Source organism: Temnothorax nylanderi, unplaced genomic scaffold (assembly GCF_030848795.1).
Source record: "Temnothorax nylanderi isolate EJ_2023f unplaced genomic scaffold, tnyl_v1.0 TNYL_tig0349_pilon, whole genome shotgun sequence".
NCBI lineage: Eukaryota > Metazoa > Arthropoda > Insecta > Hymenoptera > Formicidae > Temnothorax > Temnothorax nylanderi.
Window position 1 is genome coordinate 123,212 of NW_027249411.1, and position 17,798 is coordinate 141,009.

General features: G+C 34.9%; 2 protein-coding genes across 5 annotated transcripts; one reads left to right on the forward strand and one right to left on the reverse strand.

The window, feature by feature from the left end:
* The first annotated feature begins 4,273 nt into the window (after positions 1-4,273).
* LOC139781626 (uncharacterized) lies at positions 4,274-10,205 on the forward strand. Of its 3 annotated transcripts, XM_071720487.1 has the most exons (8): positions 4,276-5,816; positions 6,244-6,422; positions 6,690-7,163; positions 8,149-8,374; positions 8,678-8,826; positions 9,004-9,133; positions 9,394-9,573; positions 9,917-10,205. In XM_071720487.1, exons 1-8 carry the CDS (start codon positions 4,502-4,504, stop codon positions 10,081-10,083), a joined length of 2,820 nt encoding a protein of 939 aa, XP_071576588.1. In that variant the 5' UTR covers positions 4,276-4,501; the 3' UTR covers positions 10,084-10,205. The 3 variants fall into 3 exon arrangements, with proteins under 3 accessions (XP_071576586.1, XP_071576588.1, XP_071576587.1); XM_071720485.1 differs by having other exon boundaries at positions 4,274-5,816; positions 6,244-7,163; XM_071720486.1 differs by having other exon boundaries at positions 4,277-5,795; positions 6,244-7,163.
* Positions 9,850-15,847, reverse strand: Gle1 (nucleoporin GLE1). Of its 2 annotated transcripts, none has more exons than XM_071720489.1 (8): positions 15,409-15,847; positions 14,534-14,839; positions 13,331-13,774; positions 13,033-13,123; positions 12,666-12,941; positions 12,119-12,423; positions 11,477-11,855; positions 9,850-11,260 (listed from the first exon to the last, which is right to left on the reverse strand). In XM_071720489.1, the coding sequence occupies exons 1-8, from the start codon at positions 15,448-15,450 to the stop codon at positions 11,001-11,003; spliced, it is 2,103 nt and encodes a 700-aa protein (XP_071576590.1). In that variant the 5' UTR covers positions 15,451-15,847; the 3' UTR covers positions 9,850-11,000. The 2 variants fall into 2 exon arrangements, with proteins under 2 accessions (XP_071576590.1, XP_071576589.1); XM_071720488.1 differs by lacking the exon at positions 15,409-15,847 and adding an exon at positions 15,265-15,388.
* Positions 15,848-17,798: the final 1,951 nt, after the last annotated feature.

Genomic DNA, 17,798 nt, shown 5'->3' on the forward strand with positions numbered 1-17,798 from the left:
TTTTACAAAATTGCATCTTTGAGAAATGAGCAAAAATATCGTTATATGCATCGTTTGCAGCTCTTTTGCACCTCGTGATTGATATTTCTAGCATTACAGATTATAAATAATATTAAGAGTAATATAAGTTCTTATTGTTTCTCCTTAAAGTTATTGAAACTTCTGTTACTTTATTCAATTTATACATCGCATTTCCTTATAATATCTTAAGTTTATCCTCTTAAAACTATTTTCGTTCTTACGCTCTTACATCTTATTTCTTTGTAGCGTTTACACATTAATTTCTAAACGTACTTAATAATGAAATAATTTTAATGTTTATACGATAAATTTATAATTTATAATTTGTCAAATAATGATATTTGACAAAAAAATGTTTCAAACATAATGACTTCTTGCACGATGAACATCTTACTATAGCTATGTCGTTGCAACTTCGATATCGCATATTGTTGAAGTATCTTCAAAACTAAATTTTACTAAATTTTCAAATTCTTCTGGTTTATATATCCACTGGTAAACCATGATTATTTAAATAAGTTGTAATATCGAGAAGATGACAATTGATTATGTACGAGAGATTGCAATTTTATTAAATTCTTTTGTTGATACAAATTTATATTACTTTCCAATAATAAAACAATATCTGAAAATCTTCTAGTAGAATTTTTCCAAATCTATAATCCATAAACAATTAACGGTTGTATTTTTCCTGTAATGCTAATATGTAAGTATTATTATAGTACCTACTGATATATACGTTTTCTTGGTGATGTTAAATAGGAAATAATATTGGGCCATTCCATAAATCGTTAAGAACGTTATCAGAACTCATATTTAGAAAATAAACTTCTCCTTTTTAAAATAATCTGTAAACTTATGCTTATCTAAAGGTACACTTATCTTAAAAGTACACTGAATAGCTTAAGAAATGTCGAGTTTGGAAATTTTTTGAAATGTCATGATTATGATGTAAGAGATTTTTTAAATCAAGATCATATATATATTATTAGTGTAATTTTTAACATCATTTTAAGCCACGAATATTTAAAAAAAGTTTAAATATTCGTGGTTCAAAAGTGGGTACATGAACAAAAGACCAGAAGAATTTGAAAATCCAGTTTTAGTTTTGAAGACACTTCAACAACATGCGATATCGAATGTTGCAACGATATAGCTGGAGTAAGACATTCTGCGTGCAAGAAATCATTATGTTTAAAACATTTTTTGAATATCCTTATTATAATATGTTTATAATAAAATAAATAATACAAAAGTTGTATAAATATTTAGAAATTATTTCGTTATTAAGTGCGTTTAGAAATTAATGTGTAAACGCTACAAAAAAATAAAATGTAAGATGTATAAGAATAAAAATAGTTTTAAAAGAATAAACTTAAGATATTATAAGGAAATGATGACAAAGACCATAGAATAAAGACTGAATAAAGAAACGGAAGATTTAGGAATTTTAAAGAGAAAAACTATTATTACTTTTAATATTATTTATAACCTGTAATGCTACAACTATTAATCGTGTCGCGACGCATATAATAATTTTTTCGCTTATCAAAGATGCGATTTCTTAAAGATGCAATTTTGTAAAATAAATTTATTATAATACATATGGATAAATTTGGCATAAAATTATTTTTATTTTTTGTTCGTAAAAGAAATATAATTTTACAAAATAAAAATAATAATGGGGATAAAGGTGTTTTGAAAACTATTAGATTTTTGAAAAAATCTAAATACACAGTTTTAAATATATAAAAGTTTTACCTAAAACATTTTTTATATATCTTATCGTTTCGGCGATAATTGCTTAGAATTAAATATAGGCATTATCTTTGAGGGGTGAGCAAGAAAGAGAGAAAGAAAGAGGGAGAAAGAAAGAGAGGGGGGAAGCGAGAGAAGGAGAGAGAGAAAGAGAGAAAAACAGTAATAATTAAATTAGAAAAGATTCTCTGATTTCACAAATATTAATCCCTTTTGAATATATCTTGATCTGAATTTAATTTATTAATATAATTAATTTGATTTAATTAATATAATGCTAATTGATTTTATCGCGTAAATTTTCACTCGTTTTCAAACTTGATTAAGTTCGAATTAAAAACTCGATTTAAGATTACATTAGAAGACAAAGCTTCGATTTCTCGTATTATACGAGTCAGGATAATCGTGAAAGATTCCCGGAAGAAATCAAGTGATTCGATATCATCGGGTCGTCGTGTCATGCGAATTGGATGACGATCGTCGAAAGCGAGCGATGCGTCCGGATGAGGTCTTCATCGGCCGTGAATATATTGAATAGGGTCGGTGGGACTTTCGTCCGTTTGCAGAATTCGTCAAACGACTGTTAAAATTCCAATTCAATGCGACTCAAGAAGACCAGCGTCTCCAATTTTCAACGGATAAAAAATTATTTTTAATGGAAAGTCACAAGAGAGAAATGAAGCAAATTTCGAGCTATATACAGTAAAGCAGATGTAAGATTCCTAAATTTAAAAAATGCAAGACAAACGAGACAAACGAGACGAGTAAAACCAACGTTTACTTGGAACTGAAACATGGCAAATAAGGGAAAACGTATCGTTTATCACGAATTTCTAATTTTTGTTATTTATTGTTAATTATATAACCACACTTTACCCGGGAAAGGGCGCCTGATTTTTTTTTTTTTTTTTTTTTGATAACTGGTCATCTGGAGTGATTTTTATTCCAATTAAAAATTATTGTTATCTATTAATTATACATACTGCATATTTTTGATTGTTTTATAATTTATTAGTATTTGAGGACAATATATACATATAGATCTACTCAACATTTTCTGAAAAAAGTAAGGAGAAATCAAAAAATGTTTAAACAACGAAAAAAGCACATTAAGCGGCTTATTGTGATATACAGTATTAAAAAAAAAGATATCAATTAATGAAACGCTTTTATATTGTAGATTTTTGATAGAATTGCATATTTAAAGGTTTGTAAAAAGAATAGTTATTAGAAAGAAAGAAAATTGTTATATAACATCCATTTCATAACAATTTAAAATAAGGCTATTCGCTATAAAGTTATTATTGTGTTTCCTCTGTCAAGAATTACTAAAAGTGATTTGTTTGTGTTTGTTTATTATATTATATATAAATCTGAGTTACATAAAGTATTTTAAAATAAAAATAAATATTTATATTGAAACTTGATTTTCCCTAAAATCTTTTATGTATTAATCGGATTGAAATATAATAAATAATATACAAAAATATCATATTTGGTATTAAAAAACATGTTTTGCATTAGATAAATTATAGCAATTATTTTATTTAATTGTTACTTTGTTATTTAAATTCATATTATTATTTCGAATTTACAATATAAAATTACTATACTTTATTAATTTTTATAACGGTCACCTGGGATGATTTCTACACCTCAGCAAATTTTAATCGGTGCTACAAATGTACGTACAGGTCCTAAATTTTTCCTATTATGCAGGATGAGTTCTCGAAAGCCCAAAGGCTTCGTTCGAAAACGTAGATATGGACTCTCGATCGAAAAAAAAATTACTATGACGTGAGTTTCATTTTTTCGACACTACGGTTGTAAAAATCACTCCAGGGCATATGAAACTGTTCGGAATAGATTTCACATACATGGGAATATATGGGAGCTTTCTAGCAAGCGACACAAGTCGACACAAACGTCGTTCTATCTTTCTTTTTTGGCAATGAGTAACAAAGACAAAATGACATTTGTGTCGACTTGTGTCATTTGTTGGAAAGCTCCCCATGGGTCCATGGGATTTTGGAGTTTTTCCGTTTTCCCTAGAAAAGTCTAAAAAATGACTAAGCAATTCCGACTGGAATCACAGTCTTCTATAGTCTATGGTCGGAATCTGAAGAGTTCTAGAATACGAGGTGCCCGTTCTCTCCAGATTGATTTGGTATGTAATTTATAAATTATACGTTATCTACAATCATTTGCTCCGAGATATACGAATATATTTCGAGCGAGCGTCTTCGTAAACAAAATTCAAATTAAATTTTCTCACTTCGACCTTCTTGGTACCGTTGAAAGTCGCATAAGTACTCGAAAGGCAATTACGTGTTATTAAACGCATATGTTTAACAAAAGAAGCTGTGTATTGTAAGAGAGGAAGAATACAACGGTTAAAGGGGGGGAAAAAGGGGAAAATAAAATATGTAGACATATCGCGACCTCACGCAAGAGTCAAGACCGATATTGCTTTCACAGTGGAACGGATCGTCGTTCCCGTGATACGTACACGCGGTTGTCACGCAACCAGCGACTGGCGATAAACACGCGCGCACATCACGAAGGATCGAAACTCGACCTCTCCGATCGACAGTTCGTAACCGCTTTGCGATCGATTTCAAACGTGTCCTACAGTAGTGTCTCGCGTTATCTCTCGTACGTACCGTTCTTTTGCTTTCGAGATTTCTAATATCGGCGCAGTGCTTCTTCGGTGTTCACGAAAATGAGCGGAAGGCGGCCAACGAGACTCGAAACATTGAAGGGAACAACCGAAAAATGTAGGGAACCCGACAAATCGAAGGATGCCAAAAAATTGAAGGAAACTAAAAATTTAAAGGAAGCCGACAAATCGAAGGAAGCCGACAAATCGAAGGAGGCCGAAAAATCGAAGAAGACCGAGAAATCGAAGGATGCTGAAAAATCGAAGGAGACCGAAAAATTGAAGGAAGCCGACAAATTGAAGGAAGCCGAAAAATCGAAGGAGGCCGAAAAATCGAAGGAGGCCGAAAAATCGAAGGAGGCCGAAAAATCGAAAGAAGCCGAAAAATCGAAGGAAGCTGAAAAATTAAAGGAGGCCGAGAAATTAAAGGAGGCCGAAAAATCGAAGGAAGCCGAAAAATTAAAGGAGGCCGAAAAATCGGAGGAAGCCGAAAAATTAAAGGAGGCCGAAAAATCGAAGGAAGCCGAAAAATTAAAGGAGGCCGAAAAATCTAAGGAAGCCGAAAAATTGAAGGAAGCCGAAAAATTAAAGGAGGCCGAAGAATTAAAGGAGGCCGAAAAATCGAAGGAAGCCGAAAAATTAAAGGAGGCCGAAAAATCGAAGGTAGCTGAAAAATTAAAGGAGGCCGAGAAATTAAAGGAGGCCGAAAAATCGAAGGAAGCCGAAAAATTGAAGGAGGCCGAAAAATCGAAAGAAGCCGAAAAATCGAAGGAAGCTGAAAAATTAAAGGAGGCCGAGAAATTAAAGGAAGCCGAAAAATCGAAGGAAGCCGAAAAATTAAAGGAGGCCGAAAAATCGGAGGAAGCCGAAAAATTAAAGGAGGCCGAAAAATCGAAGGAGGCCGAAAAATCGAAAGAAGCTGAAAAATTAAAGGAGGCCGAAAAATCGAAGGAAGCCGAAAAATCGAAGGAAGCCGAAAAATCGAAGGAAGCCGAAAAATTGAAGGAAGCCGAAAAATTAAAGGAGGCCGAAGAATTAAAGGAGGCCGAAAAATCGAAGGAAGCCGAAAAATTAAAGGAGGCCGAAAAATCGAAGGTAGCTGAAAAATTAAAGGAGGCCGAGAAATTAAAGGAGGCCGAAAAATCGAAGGAAGCCGAAAAATTGAAGGAGGCCGAAAAATCGAAAGAAGCCGAAAAATCGAAGGAAGCTGAAAAATTAAAGGAGGCCGAGAAATTAAAGGAGGCCGAAAAATCGAAGGAAGCCGAAAAATTAAAGGAGGCCGAAAAATCGAAGGAAGCTGAAAAATTAAAGGAAGCCGAAAAATTGAAGGAGGCTGAAGAATCGATGGAAGTAGAATGTACTAAAAAAAAAATTCTTGGTAAATTCGTGAGATGCATTTAGTAATAGGTTTTTTTGAAATATTTGATTATTATTACCAATTTTAATGATAATAACAAAACATTTCGTTATAGTTATAAACATTTAAAAAAATCAAATCAAAATTACTCTAGTTTAGTGATAATTAACAAATAGTTTGATAATTAGTACTAAATTGTCTTAAAAAGCCTTATCTGATTGGTTTGCTGGCAGTTTTACTCAATTATTTAGTAAGCAATTTGATTACATTTATCATTACTTGGTAATAATTATCAAACTTTGCCAATATTAACCAAATCATATCATGTTTTGCTAGAATTATTTGTTAACATTAACCAAATTATTTCGTTGCACTCACCTATACGTTTAGTTGAAACTATTTCACCAAGGTTCTTGATAACATTAACCAAGCCTGGTTTTTTTTTCAGTGTTGAAGGAGACAGCATACGAATCGAAGGAACATTGTTTGCAGAAGAAGGAGCAAACTCCGAGCAAAGAACCGATGGAATCTATGAAGAAGACGGCGGAGAAAGTAGCGGAAGCGCATGAGATGAAAACCTCTACCTCTAACAAATCTGAAAGCTCTGAAAATGAAATGATTAAAGAGGTAACGATCCAACTCACCGATTTGCCATATCCTAATACTGAGAAAATATACAAGACTACATCCGACAAGTCCACCTCTACCAAACTTGAAGCTCCTGAAGTCAGTCCTTCTCATGTGATGGATATGTCCCAAATCTCACATCCCGACACACGCCAAGGGAACGTCTGCCTAAGACGTCCTAATACCTTTAGAATGCCCATCTCCATCTCCACCTCCACCTTCACCTCCAGCTCCTGGAAACAATCTTTACTTAGAAAGTTTCCTCAGAAAGTTTCAAGCACAACAAGCCAAACAACCGAAATTACATCCGAGACTTCCACTCCCGACAAAACGGAGGAACCTGAAGCTCCGGAAGTACGCCAAACGAGCAGCATGTCCAAAATCTCTGCCGTCGCCAAAACCGAGGAGCGTGAAAGTCCAGAATATTTTAGCGCTCAAACGGCCAACTCTTCTGACTCTGATGACGATTTAATGCCGGATAAGCCTTTGAGGATGCTTGACAGTCCTTCTGAGAAAACGGATTCATCTGACGAGGACAAAGCAGATGAGGGCAAAGCAGATGAGGGCAAAGCAGATGAGGGCAAAGCAGATGAGGGCAAAGCAGATGAGGGCAAAGCAGATGAGGGCAAAGCAGATGAGGACAAAGTAGACGGCGTGGACAAAGTACGCGGCGTGGACAAAATAGACGGCGTGGACATAGTAAAAGTGGGACATAGAGCGTTTCAGTTGGACGAAGCATGTGTAAGTTTTTCTTTTTAAACTATGCTATTGAAGACGTGATTAAATGAATTGGGATATATATAAATGACGAAAAAATAAATAACAATTTAAAGTGGTTAGGTTTCAAAATAGTTTATATGCAAAAATATAATTCATAATTGACTTGTTAAAACTCTAGATTCCTAAAATATATAAATTTAGATATAAAAAATCAGCTCTGAAACTAAATAAATTCAAAGAACTAATCCCATAAAGTCAATAAATCGAAATTTTTTAGTACTTTGAGCGATTGTTACGATAAAACAATGCATGTTTTTGAATTTCTTTTGAGGAAATAAAATCACCATAAATCGTTGTGAATTTAACCGTCATAGGGTACATTTCACTTGCCACTCGTAATGCTCTTAGAATCATTTCATCTTTATTGTTTGTCAAATGTTAAACAAGGACAAATGATGCTCACGAGTGTTGCCAAGTGAAACACATCCATGAGTTGACTGTGTTCCAAAATTCACTGCTAGCACTGGAAGTATGCTATGAATTTTCAGCGCTGGCAATGAATTTTGAAACACAGCCATTGTTGAAATTGACTTCACGCTGAAGCCAAATTGAGCCATGTATGCTACAATGTCTACAATACAGTCTTTTGAAGATAAAATTGTATTTACCATTTTTTTTAATTCAAATTTTAGAAATAAACTATATTACGTTATGGAAATAAAATCAAGAAATATTGAGGACAAAAAATAATTTCTCTTTTAATTGGAAGTTAGTAAAAATTTTATGATGGGTCCAAAATGACAAAAAAATGAAGATGAAGTCATGAGCCAATAATGGCTAATGTAACTTCTCCTCTATATAATTTTGTAACATTTTTATCCGTATATGTTCCGATAAACTTCAATTTTCCTTACGAGGATAAATTAAATTAAACTTCTCAAATTTTATTTACAAATTAAATTAAAGTACGGTAGAAGTTAATTAAGATCTTGAATGTTTAATGAAGAAAAAAGCTATTCGAGAAAGGATTAAAGAGAAATCGTGGCCGCCCATATCAGCGCCGGATTTCAAGAAACGTCCTTTGGTCCTAGCAACGTATCATATGATGCCCTCACTGCCGATGGAGCTCTTCGAGGTGTTTGGAGAAATGATCGAAGCTGTCACGGGTAGACCGGTTGTCTTAATGTACGAGAACAGAGTAAACCGGCCCATCATCGGGGACATTGACATACGTACGTTTAAATCGATTACTCCGTGAAAAATTTCACCATCCTAGAATATAAACGAACAAAGAATTTCCATATAGACATCTGAAGGTCAATTTGATATTATTTTCCTTCAAGACCTATTTCTTAAATATCCTTGAACACCTTTGTTTGTTTCGTTATAATAATTTCAAGGCAGATAAAAAGTTTGCAAAATTTGCCGTTGCTCGACACTCACGACGGAGAAAACAATACATCATCCTGTTAGCAAATGTAAAATAGAACTAAAAAATATAGAAATATTACCTTTTAATTTATTTATTTTCGCAGTTATCACGCCAGCGAACGAAACCTGGCAAGACGGCGTGCTCTTTCCCTTAAGCTTCGTTTTCGATCATCCTCATAATAAGGACAAGTCGGCCAGCGTGTACGCCGATATAATCGTCACAAAGGAATTGATGGATACGCAGAAAATTCAAGTAAATAAATTTAACATCCTTAATAATTTTTCTTTTGTTTCTTCTAGTCTATAATTAATATATTCAATTATATATAATTATATATTAATTAATTCGCATTTAATTGATAATAATTATAAGATCTAAGTTCTGTCGAATATGATTTTCACATAATTGGCAATCATCCATTAACTGCAGAGTATCACGGATTTGCGAGGACGTAGGTGTGCCATTCCGGATAGACGAAGCGAACACACCGCCGCCGGATTGCTTTATAAAGATTTGCACCAGAAAGGCGAAAACATGTTATTCTTTGGCAATTTATTCGGTCAGTTTAAAATGTTTTATCTATATGATTATTAATTATACATCTATTAGTTGTACGTCTGTTTTCATTAAGATTCTCACTGTGGCTGCATCAGAAATATAAAGGAAAAAAATGTCTAAATTCAAGAAATGACAATAGTAAAAGAAATATTGTTGAGCGAAAATGTTAAATAATATTGCTTTACCTTGGATTTTCTCGATGAGTTTAAATAGTTTTAGATAGTAGATACTTAAAAAGTTTTTTATCTTTCCAATTATTAGATGCTACCTCGCAGTTGGATGTATTGGAAATGATCTTGAATAATCGGGCGGAAGTAGGAATTGTAGAATCACCGGTGATTACAAGCCGAAAGGACAGCATATTCAATGTGAATTCTCTTCATGTCCTCAACTCTTTGGGACCTTTGCCGCCCTACCGCATCATGGTCAAAAAATCGCTAGGTATATTCTTATAGCCATGTTAGAATTATATATATTTTTAAAGATTAACGTTAGAAGGATTTCGTGGAACGATCTATTGCTTTCACAGCTAGTGAAAAAAAAAATACAGAAATGATAAATCATAAAAAAGAAACTAAACTTCGAGAATTGAAATAAATATTTTAAAAATCTATAAACAAAATAAAGATACGATAAACGCTAAGATAAAAATAAAAGCTCCTTTTAACGTTAAAATCGGAAAGAATGAAGCAAAGAAGAAAATATCAACAAGATAAATTCTTCTAATTTTTCTTTATTTCATTTCTCTTTGTTAATACTTATACTTTCTTTGCATTTTATTCAGCGGACACACTGAACAAACCACTTATAACCTATCTGATGAACGTAAATAAGTACGATGAAATGCTGCTTAGAGTGTTACCCTATGGTGTCATTGGTTTTGCCAAGAACTCGGAGAATAACTACGCTCTGGAGAACAAGTTCATACCCATTAATGCGCCTTACTACTAAAAATGTTTTACGCTTTTTAATCTGCTTCTTTTATCATTTTATACATATATACATGTTCTATTTGTTTCAATTTAGCATGATTCTTTATTAAATCTAAATAAATACAATAATTCGCAAATTTATCCTCGATCTATATATGATTCGTTAAAAAAAGATTCTCTCTCCCACTCATTCTCTCTCCCACTCATTCTCTCTCCCTCTCTCTCTCTCTCTCTCTCTCTCTCTCTCTCTCTCTCTCTCTCTCTCTCTCTCTCTCTCTCTCTCTCTCTCTCTCTCTCTCTCTCTCTCTCTCTCGTTTGATTTCTTTCCTCTTCCGCGACAACACATGCATTGCGACTTATTCCAAATCGATTCGCTCCGTACACATAGCGCACAAAATTATTATCAAAATCCACTTTGTAAATCGTACAATTCAACTAGAAGAACATACAGTATAAATAATAATAACAATTCGATGAGACTTGAATTCCGAGTGGGCACTTGATCTTCTCTTTTTTCGCACTCTTCGAGTAATTTTGTTTACAAGCAGAATTTAGAATTGTTTCGATTCGTTACTTACAGTTAGGATTTCTTATAAATCTCAATATATTTGATAACGAATTTTAACACATATACGGAACTTAACAAATACACGGAATTCTTCAAACTTCCCTCATGACTTTTAGAAAAATATTGATGTTCCGTGATTTTTGAATTTTAGATTTTCAACTTAGATTCCCGAAATTTGAACAGTTTTTCTTGAAACACATCATGTCACATTCTTTTCTCAAGACTTGCTTCAACAAGTAATGCTCAAAACAATTTAAAATTTTCGTCATACATGTTCAAAACTATTCAAATATGTTACTTAACTCATTTTTAGACTCGTAATAAATACTTTAACCTACGTTTCAGTCACTACGTGATCAGACGGAAGATCACAAAAAGTTAGGCGGAAGCATTCCGTCGGCGAGACGTATGGTGCCACTTCTTAGGGTATTGTTCAGAAACTCCTCCAACCGTACTAAAGGCCCGCCACCACCTGTGACATTTCGCATACACGGATAATATTGGTCCATTAGTAGTACCAGCAATTTATAAAACTGCTTTGGATATGCACTCCACAGCACGTTACCGGCGACCTCGAGCATATCCAGTATCAAAGTCGCGCATAAATCACAAATATCGGCTCGTGGTTCTGAAAATTAAAAATACAAACTTTTCTCGTATATGACACTTAACTTACAGTTTTGGATATTGTAAAGATTTTCTATTCTATTGGCAAGCGCCATATTTTATTTTAATACCTTCTGTAGCATATTACAAGATTTTATTGCATAATATTAAGATTTTTTTACTTTGTTTTACGTATATATTTCTTTTATATTTTTATATTTATATATATATTTTTTACCGATATTTAAAACAACCGCCAACCATCTCCAGGCGTGTTGAAGACCATGGGGATGAGGCTTGGTGACACCCTTCCGCTGTCTTGTAACGGTGATCGATGCATACAATCTCATCAATCCCGACATTCTTTTTAAGAACTTGTCCTGCTTCTCGACAGTACCGTCTTCAGAATATTTGCAGCCAAGAGATTTATAATAATCCTCATTGGATTGACCTTCTTGCTGCTGCAAGAAAACTGGTACGGTGAACGGACACGCCTCGTGAAGATGCGCCAGGAATAGTTCGCCGAAGTCTGGATGCTCGTTCCAAAGAGCTACGACAATCATCGCCACAGGGAATGCCATTTCCGGCTTACTAGATACCAACGTCTCTCCTTGGCTCTAAGGATTCATGGAACATTGATTGAACATTTATTTTAAAACAAGAATAAACAGAATACACTTAATCTAATTGTAAGAGCAAAAATAATTTATCTTACAATTTATATTAACTTTTACATAATTCACATAATTTAATTTTTATTAAATAGATTTTCTTTTTGCTTCTGATTGGAAAAAAAACCAGATTAATCATGATTAATACGTGTATATGTAATTGAAAACACCTATAATGATGAATTTTAGAAAGATACGTAGATACGTACGACTATCTTTTTCGCCAGATGATTCTTGCAGAAGATCACTCCTTGTGGATGTTGCGTCACGTTGGGAGGCAATTTTCCGATCAAAAGATTCTGCAGCCTGTCATATTTGTCTCTCAAGTGTTGCTCGCTTACGCCGGAAATTGCGTTTACAGGGATATTGATCGCCTTTTGGCACTCAAAACGGAATTTCTTTGTAGCAGCCGATTGTAGAAAGTCCTTGCAAGTTTCTCTATAGAGCTCCAAGAATTGTTGGCTTCTGACATAGATCTGCAATGATTCCTGGTCGACGTACTCGAAGGGATCTCCTACAAATTTACAATATCACAAACGCATTAAATTAATTAATCTTCTTACTCAGATAGAAATCTAAATTTAGATAGACAGAAAATGAAATTACATTACATTTAATTGATTTATCCTTCAATATATGAATATAAACTGGGCAATACAAAATGGAATAAAATATAACAAATATATATACGTAATTAAACACTAACAAGCATTTAAAATGCATTCTATGTGCTAAATTTTAGAGATCTTAATGCACCTTTTTTGCATGCGGACTCTTTAGCCGCTTCTTCCAATGTATGATCATATACGGCCGGTGCAACTGGTTCGTTAATCGGCGTGGCTTCTATTTCTTGATTCGTTACCGCACCGGAATTTTGGTCTTCTTTGTTTTCCACAGCACTGCTCCCGTCTGGTTGTTGAGGAGGCATTGCATCATTAACTGGAACATTGTCTGTCTCTTCGACCGGCTGTATCTCGTTTGCAGCTTGTGCTTTGCGAGCCAGTTCCGCTTCGTATTGAGCGTTTATTTTTTCTACAGTTTGCAACAAATATGTTTATATGTATTCATATTCAATGTAAGTTTATATTGAGGCAAAAAAATGTCTGCAAAAATATGCACAAACCTGTTTCCGCACGAAATATATTCAATACATCGTCGAAGTGATAAACCACAGCCTCGATAATATTTACATCTGTAGCTACCAATTCTCCGTTCTAGAAAAGAAACAAAAATTCCCGTTATTTATCAATTATTAAGCAAGTGTCATGTAACAAACTGCAACATGTTCTGAAAATAACTTCTAAAAAATTCACAATTATCTCTTTTCAGTTAATAAATGCGACTTGACATTTAACAAAAATACCTTAAAAATTAATTTACATTCTTTTGCAAACAGTTTTTCTTTTCTTTTTGATAATTACTTTGAGTTTCTCGTCTAAAGCTTTGATTCGTTGGATCAAATCTCTTATCGTCGCGTCATGTGCCATGAACATCACACTGAACGCTTGCTGGTCCTTGCAGGTCTTGGATAATGCCACGAGATCGTGGTACCTGACCGTAAACTGATCCCGATGGACTAGCACGGCTTTCGTCAGTTCTTCCTTTTCTTTCATTATTCTTTGATATTCCTCCAGCTTTTGCCTTTCCTCTTGTTCTTGATCGCGCTGTGCTTGCAATTGCTGCTCGTGTCGCTTCTTGATTTTTTCTTGCTCCGCGATTCGCTCCTCTTCAGCCTGCAGAAACGCCACCTTCTCCTCATTCAGGCGTACACGTTCACGTGCCATCAACGAGCGCGAGTTAGCCATTTGCTTTTGGATGGCGCGATCATTCTCCTTCATATGCTCAAAATGACGCTCTATTTCTTTCTGCAATACATTTGAAGAAATAACGATAGAAAGCGGCGCTAGTTAATATAGAGAGAGAGCTGTTGTGTTAATTACATATTTAATATCATCTTCAATAAAATTTCATTAGAATTATATATTCGTCTCATCTCTGCAAAATCTATTCAATCGATTTTACAATCTAGGCTAATAACTTAACCGAAATTACACTTATATCAAATTTATTACTTGAACTCACATTTTCATGTCCATTCAATAATAAGATTATGTGAAAACTACATATGCTAAATTAAACACTAAATAATGTTAATATATTTTTTAATAGCTATATCTATTATATGTATATATACACACAGGATGTCTGGTAATTACCGTGTCATCTCTCATACGTAGGTAGAGCAAGTTAAACTGAATAGAACAGTCGTTTACTGTTTTGCGAATTTCTTAGTAATCAATGAATAATTAATTAATTAATTAATAAAGATAAGAAAAGACAGCCCAACGTCATACGACGGTTGCCGGTTGCTACACGAGCGGCAAGGCTTTGGGAGGAGCACAACAAATAATGCGTAACACTGGACTCTCTTGTCACTGAATCACGTGAACGTACGCTTATTCGCAAATGTTTATTAATTAATATCTTGTTAATTATTAATGGACTTGCAAAACAAGTACAAGACTTTTCCATTCAGTTTAATCCACTTTACCTGCTCACTAAGTGGCACAGTAACCAGACACTCTCTATGTATAAATGACTTTATGATAATCAAAATTAAATACCCAGACTTCTTCTTTCCTCTGCAACTCGCTCTCCAGCAGAATCTTATTGACCGAAAAACAAATACCATTTGGAGTGGAAACCATGTTGTGCTTGGGACTGGTAACAATTCTCTGCAGACTTTTAATGTTACAGGAATTTTGATCGTTCTCAGTATTATTCGCTTTGTCAGAATCTTCATCGTACAACGCCGATTGGGGCCCGATCGTAATGCGATCCACCTTCGTGGTCGCTGATATACGCGACGCCTTCTCTAATACGGATACCTTGAGGCGATCAAAGTCTGATGTGATGTCCATGTTGCTCGCCTGTAAAACAACAGTCGCGTACTTGACTCCAAAACCACTCAAGAATCAGGATTACAGTTTTTGACCTCTTATCAGAGAGTTAGATAGAATTACCAACTCGTTATTGGGTGAAACTTCTGGCGAACAGACCGAGCATCAAGAATGCAGATGTACGGACGCGAGTAAAGACTTTGTATTGTTATTAACTCAAATTTATCGTAACGACACCTTGATTCGGAGCTCGTTCAGCAATATAACACTAAGGCTGTGTTCCAGAATTCACTGCCAACGCTGAAAACGTAATGTATACTATAGATTTTCAACGCTGGCAACGAATTCTGGAACACAGCCTAAAAGATAATACTAACATTAGTACACTACATGCTACTCTCCACCAATTTTGATAAAATTTGCAGGAGTTGTAGAAGATACTATGTAACGAATACCTGTAAAGCCGTTTTTCTGAATGGGCCCTCCAAAAGCAAAGGCCTCCAAAAGTTTGTCCCAATTTCCGCACACATACAATATATACAATATTTATCTTATCAGTCCAGGATGCGTATGCCAGTGTATGCATACACTCAACTCACCCTGTCGGTTTCCGCCTTCCTCCTGTCCAAATGAAACGACATGATTCTGTTCCGCGGGCGCGTAGCCACAAACTACCACCTGAATCTAACCTGATCCTTGCCCCGGAGCCTCTAGATCAGAGCACAAGCGTTCACTACTCCAATTGCAATCGATGTCGACGCGACGCCGGGATCATCGTCCTCCCGTCGTGCCACTCGTCACGTTGATCGAGCGCGTCATTATCGGCACCGCGGCACTACTCGGTAATAATAATTCATTCACGCAATAACCAACGTGTCACGTGTCCAGACGACGGGAAAACGACGCTTCAACACGCTGAGCTAAGGGAGGATTCACATCGTGCCCTATGCAGCCCTATGCACAATGCCGACGTCCAATTCAAATAGATCCTTGAAACTTGAAATCATGATCGATGATCTTGAATGGACCGGCAAACGGACTTGTCTGCTAGAAACGAAGAAAAATAACATATAACGAAACAGAATTTACATTCAATAATTAGAGCTATCCTTGTCTATATCTTTGTCTATACAAGGACAGATATAGTCGATAACATAGAAAATGGTAATTTTGTCGGTTATACAGACGGCTCCAGCATCACCTTAAGGGGATCCTGCAGTGACAAGCGAACTTCCTCGATGTCGATAATGTCAACCTTTCTAATTTTGTTTTCCCTATATCTGTCTTTGTCTAACGAAATGACATCTGTCCTTTTTTCGATTGCTCGCCATCTTTCGCAAGATCCGGCAACTACTGTTGCTGCTCTTCTTGTCATTCTGCATCCGTATTTGCAGTACTAAAATAAAATTCACATTTTTCTTTTATTGTACGCATTGAATCTTACTTCTACTTGCACGATATTATTCCTACATGTTTTCCTAAGGATAGGAGACAAACATTATGTATGTATAAACTGCAGAATTTTTGTTTTAACCAAATATTGTCGTCAGGTGACAGCTGTATGTGCCCAAATAAGTAACATTTTTAATTTTTTGGTGTTTTTTATATAAAATCGCGTTTGCTAGCCTAGATTTTTGTGCGTACTTTAATTCTGTAAAAGATTTTTGCAATTCTATAAAGCCAATTAAAAGATTTATGTGAAAACGATAATGTCGGTAAATCATACGGCTGCAGGATCCCCTTAATGCCCGTATCAGACTACGGATTGGGATTGAGATTGGATTGAAATTTGACCAATCAGAACAGAGAAAACAAATCTCAAGTTTAGTAAACTTTGCTCTGATTGGTCAAATTTCAATCCAATCTCAATCCCAATCCGTAGTCTGATACGGGCATAAGGGGATCCTGGACAGGGGACAATTACCGACAAAAACAGTCAAAGCTCCTATTTTGAAACGGCTTTATAGATCGCAAAATCCTTTTACAGGAGTAAAGTATAGGTACTAATGAAGAGTGGGATTGTAAAATAATTAGTAATAATTAAAAAAAATTTTTAAATGCTGTCACCTCATAACCTTATTTTCTAATATAAACAGTTGTATAAGTAATATGTACGAAATGAAATGTTCCCACTCTTCAGAAGATGTGCACAAACAATTACGTACCTTTGAAATTGAGATTGAAAGCCTGGAATAAAAGTGAGAGCTTCGAAGAGATCGTGTATATTTTCCACAAAAATATTCACGCAGGCTAGTAAGCAGAGATGGCGCAGCAATCGAACAAAGACAGATGTCATTTCGTTAGACAAAGACAGATATAGGAAAAATAAAATTAGAAATGTTGATATTATCGACATCGAGGAAGTTCGGCCGTCACTCCAGCATCCCCTTAAGGGGATGCTGGAGCCGCAGGCGAACTCGATCAGCGTCGATAAAGAAGTGCTCACCGACTATATCTGTCCTTGTATAGACAAGGATATAGACAAGGATAGCACCTAACCTTGCATCTTCCACTGGTCTAAGTAATATCTTTCTTTTTAGGCTTCAAATCTTACTTCTAATTGCACGATATTATTCCTGACAGTTTTTTGTAGAGGGCTGCATCACTATTTTCTATAGAAAAACTGCAGAATTTTTGTATAAAGCAAATATTGTCGTCAGGTGAAGTCAATATTTATAAAAATAAAATTTTTTTTTAGTTTATCAGAAAAAATTATGTACAGCCCTCTACATTTTTGTGCGTACTTTAATCGTGTAAAAGGATTTTCCATTCTGTTCAGCCAATTCAAAGATATTGCTTAGACCGATTATGCCTTGTCGCTGTCACTCCAGGATCCCCTTAAGGGGATCCTGCAGCCGTATGATTTACCGACATTATCGTTTTTCGATGGATCTTTTAATTGGCTTTATAGAATTGCAAAAATCTTTTACAGAATTAAAGTCCGCACAAAAATCTAGGGTAACAAACGCGATTTTATATCAAAAACACC

Coding starts and splice junctions, on each gene's coding strand:
- LOC139781626 (XM_071720485.1), top strand. CDS start 4,502: ATGAGCGGAAGGCGGCCAACGAGACTCGAAACATTGAAGGGAACAACC. Junction 5,817..6,243: donor TACTAAAAAAAAAATTCTTG/GTAAATTCGTGA, acceptor TTTTTTTTTCAG/TGTTGAAGGAGACAGCATAC. Junction 9,134..9,393: donor ATTCTTTGGCAATTTATTCG/GTCAGTTTAAAA, acceptor TCCAATTATTAG/ATGCTACCTCGCAGTTGGAT.
- Gle1 (XM_071720488.1), bottom strand. CDS start 15,339: ATGTGTGCGGAAATTGGGACAAACTTTTGGAGGCCTTTGCTTTTGGAG. Junction 13,775..14,533: donor AGAGGAAAGAAGAAGTCTGG/GTATTTAATTTT, acceptor AATGTATTGCAG/AAAGAAATAGAGCGTCATTT. Junction 12,942..13,032: donor TATATTTCGTGCGGAAACAG/GTTTGTGCATAT, acceptor TGCAAACTGTAG/AAAAAATAAACGCTCAATAC.